Below are 5,342 nucleotides of genomic sequence, written 5' to 3'. Positions count from 1 at the left end.
GAAGCATGACCCCACAGTGTTGTGTTCATTCCCCCAGGGGAGGCCCTGGTGGATGTGGAGGCCCATGGCCACCTGTCCCTCGCTGAGGTGGGCACAGAGGAATTCCTACAGAAACGCACCTCCCAGATCACTGAGATGGTGTCGGCCAAGATCACACAGGGTGAGGGGGCCAGGATGGGCATCCAGGGTGCCCAGGGGAGGATGGGACACTGTGTCCTCGCATGGGGCCTAGCTAGGACTCTGTGCCTGGGAGCCCTGGAGACTGGCTGGGTGGTAGGCAGTAGGGGGACAGCCTTCCAGGGACATCACAACCCTTGTGTTCGCCCAGCCAAGCTGCAGGTGCCTGGAGGTGACAGTGATGAGGAGTCCAAGACTCCGTCCGCCTCCCCCCGGCATGGCCGGTCGCGGCCCTCCTCCAGCGTCCAGGAGTCATCCTCAGAGTCAGAGGATTGGGACTCCCAAGGAGAGGTGGGTGGGCTGGGACCCTTGGGAACAGGGCTTGGGGCCTGACCTGCTGAAGAGACAATGGGGGGCTGCAAGGGCCTGGTGCTACCAAGGGAGGGGCATCACCCCCAGAGACACCAAGGGACACCAGAGGTTGGAGCAGAGGGCAGGGTCTCTGCACATGGGTTCCTGCAGAGCACTACCTCTGATGTCACTCTCACTGCCATCTGTGGAGAGTGCACCTTTACCTCCAGAGCCTACCACCTCTTGGGCTGCAGGGGGCAGTGGGCAGCAAGGCGCTGTGAGCAACCACAGTCTAGGCGCCCATCCACGTGGGCAGGAGCCAGCCCTCTCACTGCCATCTGTGCAGAGTGACCCTGGGGGCTCCTGCCCTGTGGCCTTGGACTGGGTACCTCCTTGGCCCCTGGATTCAGCACCCTCCCCTCTGTGCTCTTGGGGGTTTTAGGGGGTTGGGAGAACCTCTCCCTCCTCAGAGGTGGGGGGCCATGGGGGGCCTTGGCAGGCCTCACCCCTCTGGCCCCAGGACTTAGGCCCATTTCTCTTTATCAGATCTCTGATATCTACGTGGCCACGGCCGACTACCTATCCCTGGGGGCCGAGCAGGATGCCATCACACTGAGGGAAGGCCAGTATGTGGAGGTCTTGGACTCAGCCCACCCGCTGCGCTGGCTTGTGCGCACCAAGCCCACCAAGTCCAGCCCCTCCAGGCAAGGCTGGGTGTCACCAGCCTACCTGGACAAGAGGCTCAAGGTATGGTAGTCCGGAGCTGGGGGAGGGTGCCAAGGCCCTGGGATCCTGGCCCTTCGCCAGAGAACCCTGGAAGTAAGGGACAGGAGCCCGGTGGCCACAGAGGAGGTGTAACAAACTGGTGCCCTGGGACAAACTCCTGTTTCTCAACAGCTGTCTCCTGAGTGGGGGCCCAGTGAGGCCCCCAAATTCCCCGAGGCCGTGTCTGAGGATGAGTACAAGACCAGGCTGAGGTATGTGTTGGGGAGGGTTGAGGGTGGAGCCACAGCTGGCTGCTGGGCCTCAAGGGCCAGCTGGCGTTCTGCCCTGCTTCTTCATGGGGGACCTGTGCTTGCTGAAGCTGTGTGAGCCTCCTTAGGTCACAGTCCTGCCCCTGGTTTCTGCAGCTGTGCCCTCCAAGAGCCTTATGCGTGAGGGCTTCCTGGGGAACAGGTGGTGCCCTTGCTCCACCACCTACCCACTTTCTGAAGCTGGGTGACAGGCTCCTGATCACAGGAACCCCCTTTAACTGCAGTGCAAGGGAGCAAGCTCTCCATGTGTACCTAGTCCCCATGTGGAGACTAGGGACAGTGGGAGCAGGGCAGCTGCTGGGCACCCCCTGATGCCACTCTTCCACCAGCTCTGTCATCCAGGAGCTGCTGAGCTCAGAGCAGACCTTCGTGGGTGAGCTTCAGTTCCTCCAAAGCCACTACATACACCAACTTTACTGTGCTCCCCGAGCACCAGCAGCCGTGGCCAGCCAGAAGGCAGTCATTTTTCGCAATGTGCAGGACATCAGTCACTTCCACAGCAGGTAGGCAAGGCCACACACATGCATGTGGGGTGCACCCACAGCTGTGGGTCAGGCCTCGTGGAGGGTGACACTCATCAGCTAGGTTAGGAACTTGATTTACCCATGGGCACATCCCACTTGTGTGATGCGCCAGTGACAGACGCTCGCTATATGGATTGAAGGCTGCAGAATACCTGCCACCCATGAGCACTCACACAGGCCCATGTGCATGCACATGAATGTACACGGGCACACGGGAAGTCCCATGTGCACACCACATATGCTCACGCACCCAGCCTCAAATGTGCATACACATGTGCTTGATATGTTGATATGCGTGTGCACATAGTGTACATGTGTGCACACATACATATGTGAATCCTGTACAAAAATGTGCATACATGATGGATACACATAGATATGTGCACTCACATGCATGCTGATCTCCATGCACGTGCACTCTTGCACACTCACACAAGCATTTGAGTGCATGTGTGTGCCATGTGCACATCCACAGACACATTCAGGCAAAAACCTGGAGTTCCTGGTGGGCCGTGTGCAGGCAGAGTCCGTGGTTGTGAGCACGCCTGTCCAGGAGTTCTACAAGGTGCCCGTGCCTGGCTCCATGGCGTTGGCCACCGAGCCCCTCCCTGGCTGCTCCCAGGCCTAGTGCTGGCCTTGACTCCCACCAGAAAACTCACTGACCTGAAAGTCCCCTGAGGCTTAGCCCTTGTCCTGTGCTCTTGGCCTTAGTTCATATTCCTTGATCTCTTCCCGCACAGTCCCCAGGGCCCCTTGAGCCTTGTAGCTGTGTGCTCCTGGGCTGGCTACTTCACTGCCCAAGTTCTGTGCATGCCTCCAGCTAGATGGTAACACAGCCATTGTCCAGGTTCAGGGCCAGGTGTGAGAGTGCCCCTGGGATGTCCTCTACTGTCAGGACGCCCTAACTGGGGCTGTGCTTTCTTGCACGAAACCCGCCCTCTGATGCCTACAGAAATGCGCTGAGGAGATGCTGTCCACTGGGGACCCCTCGCAGCCACCCCCACCCCCACTGCAGCACTACCTGGAGCAGCCAGTGGAGCGGGTGCAGAAGTACCAGGCTCTGCTCAAGGTGGGAAGCCATGTCCTGCCCCAGCCCTGAATGTCCAGGCCAGGCCTTGGAGCTGAAGCAGTCTGGGTCCTGACCCTTGGTCTGCCTCAGGAGCTGATCCGCAACAAGGCCCTGAACCGGCAGAACTGCGCCCTTCTGGAGCAGGCCTACGCAGTCATGTCAGCGCTGCCCCAGCGTGCTGAGAACAAGCTGCACGTGTCCCTCATGGAGAACTACCCCGGCACCCTGGAGGCCCTGGGGGAGCCCATCCACCAGGTGGGGGGACTTGTGTCTGCTGCCATGTGGTCGGGTGTGGCTTTTGTGGGTGCTGGGCTCATAGATGACCCTGGGGTCTGCGCCCAGGGATGGGGCCAGGCAACCACAGTCCAACCACATCTACTCACACCCCAGGGCCACTTCATTGTGTGGGAGGGCGCACCAGGGGCCCTCATGCCTTGGAAGGGCCACAATCGCCATGTCTTCCTGTTTCGGAACCACCTGGTGATCTACAAGCCCCGACGAGACTCGCGCACCGACATCTTCAGCTATGTGTTCCGGAATATGATGAAGGTCTGTGGTGCCAGGGGCTGGAGGTGTCATGACACAGGGAGGTTTCCCTGTTCCTGGGCTCCAGGGTGGCCACTTTAGCAGAACTTACCATTGTTCTGCGGTGACCTGGGCATAGCCCTACTGGACCCTGTCTGTCTGGGGATGCTTAGCTGTGTCCTCCCACTAATGTTGCACCCCTCAACAGCTAAGCAGCATCGACCTGAACGACCAGGTGGAAGGGGACGACCGTGCCTTCGAGGTGTGGCATGAGCGGGAGGACTCTGTGTGCAAGTACCTGCTGCAGGCGCGCACAGTCATCATCAAGCACTCCTGGGTGAAGAAGATCAGCGGCATCCAGCAGCGCCTGGCCCTGCCTGTGTGGCGTGAGTGTCCCTGGTGCTGTGCTGGGGTGGGGACCTGAACATCACTTAGATGCCCACCGGGCTGCACCCATGCCATGCACGTGGGCATGTGTTGCTTTCTGCACTGGTGGCTTGGTTCTCCCCTTGGTCAGATCTAGCTGAGGGACCGGTGGCTTTGGCCTCCCAGGGAGCCCCAGAGCAGGTGTTGAGCTGACCCTGACCCAAATGGGGGACACAAAGGGATGTAGTGGGGACATGGCATAGCTCCAGACTTGGGGTATCTGACCAGGTCATGTTTGGGTGTGATGGTCTTGCACCCTGGTCTGTCCCTGCCTCGTGCAGCCACACCCAGCTTAGTCAGTAACCAGGCCCTTGGATGTGGGGCTACTGCTGTTGTTGGGGGCAATTTGCCAGGGTGCACCCAGGGGACATAGGCCTGAAATCCCACCCTCAGAGTCCTCAGACCAGCACATGTGTCCTCAGGTCCTCTGGAATTTGAAGAGGAACTGGCTGACTGCACGGCTGAGCTGGGGGAAACTGTAAAGCTGGCTTGCTGCGTGACCGGCACACCCAAGCCTACTGTCAGCTGGTATAAAGGTACCTGCCAGGGCCTACAGACTGACCCTTCACAGGAACCCCCACCAGGGGTGGGCTGCACGGGGGCTGAGGACAGCATGGGGTCTGGTCAGTGGGCTGGGCATGGGGAACAAGAGACAGTCCAGGCCTGTTCAAGGGCAAACATCCTGGGGATGGACAGTGAACAGGTAAGTCAGGTGGTGCCATGGCCACCCTGGGGAATGAGCAGGGTGAAGAGTCAGCACAGGGCCAAGACAGACATGCCTGAGGGCAGCCGAGAGAGCACCAGGACCACAGAGGGGGCCACAGGCAGGCACCTGGGTGCAGGAGAGGCCTGTGAGCTTAATGGGCCAGGAAGGGTGCTGATCACACTGTACCTTCAGGGTCACGGAGCACAGCCTTACGTGGCTCAGGGATGGGAGCTGCCAAGGTCAAGGGAGGTCAGGTGTCTCCCAGGCCCGTCTCACTTGACACTGCCACAGGCTTGGGGTCCTGAGACCATCCTCACTTCCTGCACCACCATAGGCTTGGGGTCCCAAGACCACTCTCACTTCTGACGTCCAGTTCACTGGTCCCCAAGATTGGAAGCCTACAAACACTTTGGGGTGTCCACCACTCTTGCTAGGCCAGAGTCAACCTGTGTACCTGCTGAGGGCTGTGGCCAGGTCCCCTTAAACCTGTACAGTGACTGGCTGCCTGCATAAGCTTGTTCAAGCTTCTCTGGCTGGGCAGCTCAGGCTCTGGGTGTGGTGGGGGGGTGGGAACCCACAGATTGACCATA

The 5,342-nt window shown here is 59.7% G+C and overlaps 1 protein-coding gene across 1 annotated transcript; it reads left to right on the top strand.

Moving 5' to 3' along the window:
* The first annotated feature begins 652 nt into the window (after positions 1 to 652).
* LOC144252306 (obscurin-like) lies at positions 653 to 5,118 on the top strand. The gene is made up of 10 exons (XM_077794717.1): positions 653 to 853; positions 1,015 to 1,215; positions 1,366 to 1,445; positions 1,832 to 2,007; positions 2,428 to 2,591; positions 2,979 to 3,095; positions 3,186 to 3,350; positions 3,486 to 3,644; positions 3,829 to 4,006; positions 4,469 to 5,118. Exons 1-10 carry the CDS (start codon positions 653 to 655, stop codon positions 5,116 to 5,118), a joined length of 2,091 nt encoding a protein of 696 aa, XP_077650843.1.
* The last annotated feature ends 224 nt before the right edge of the window (positions 5,119 to 5,342 follow it).

This window comes from Urocitellus parryii, unplaced genomic scaffold (genome assembly GCF_045843805.1).
Source record: "Urocitellus parryii isolate mUroPar1 unplaced genomic scaffold, mUroPar1.hap1 Scaffold_40, whole genome shotgun sequence".
NCBI lineage: Eukaryota > Metazoa > Chordata > Mammalia > Rodentia > Sciuridae > Urocitellus > Urocitellus parryii.
This window is presented reverse-complemented; position numbering and strand designations above follow the sequence as displayed.

Excerpts from the sequence above, each read along its gene's own strand:
- LOC144252306 (XM_077794717.1), top strand. The coding sequence starts at position 653 with ATGTCACTCTCACTGCCATCTGTGGAGAGTGCACCTTTACCTCCAGAG. Across the intron at positions 2,008-2,427 it reads CAGTCACTTCCACAGCAGGT|TCTCCATGCACGTGCACTCT; the intron begins AGGCAAGGCCAC and ends CATGCATGCTGA. Across the intron at positions 3,351-3,485 it reads TGGGGGAGCCCATCCACCAG|GGCCACTTCATTGTGTGGGA; the intron begins GTGGGGGGACTT and ends CTCACACCCCAG.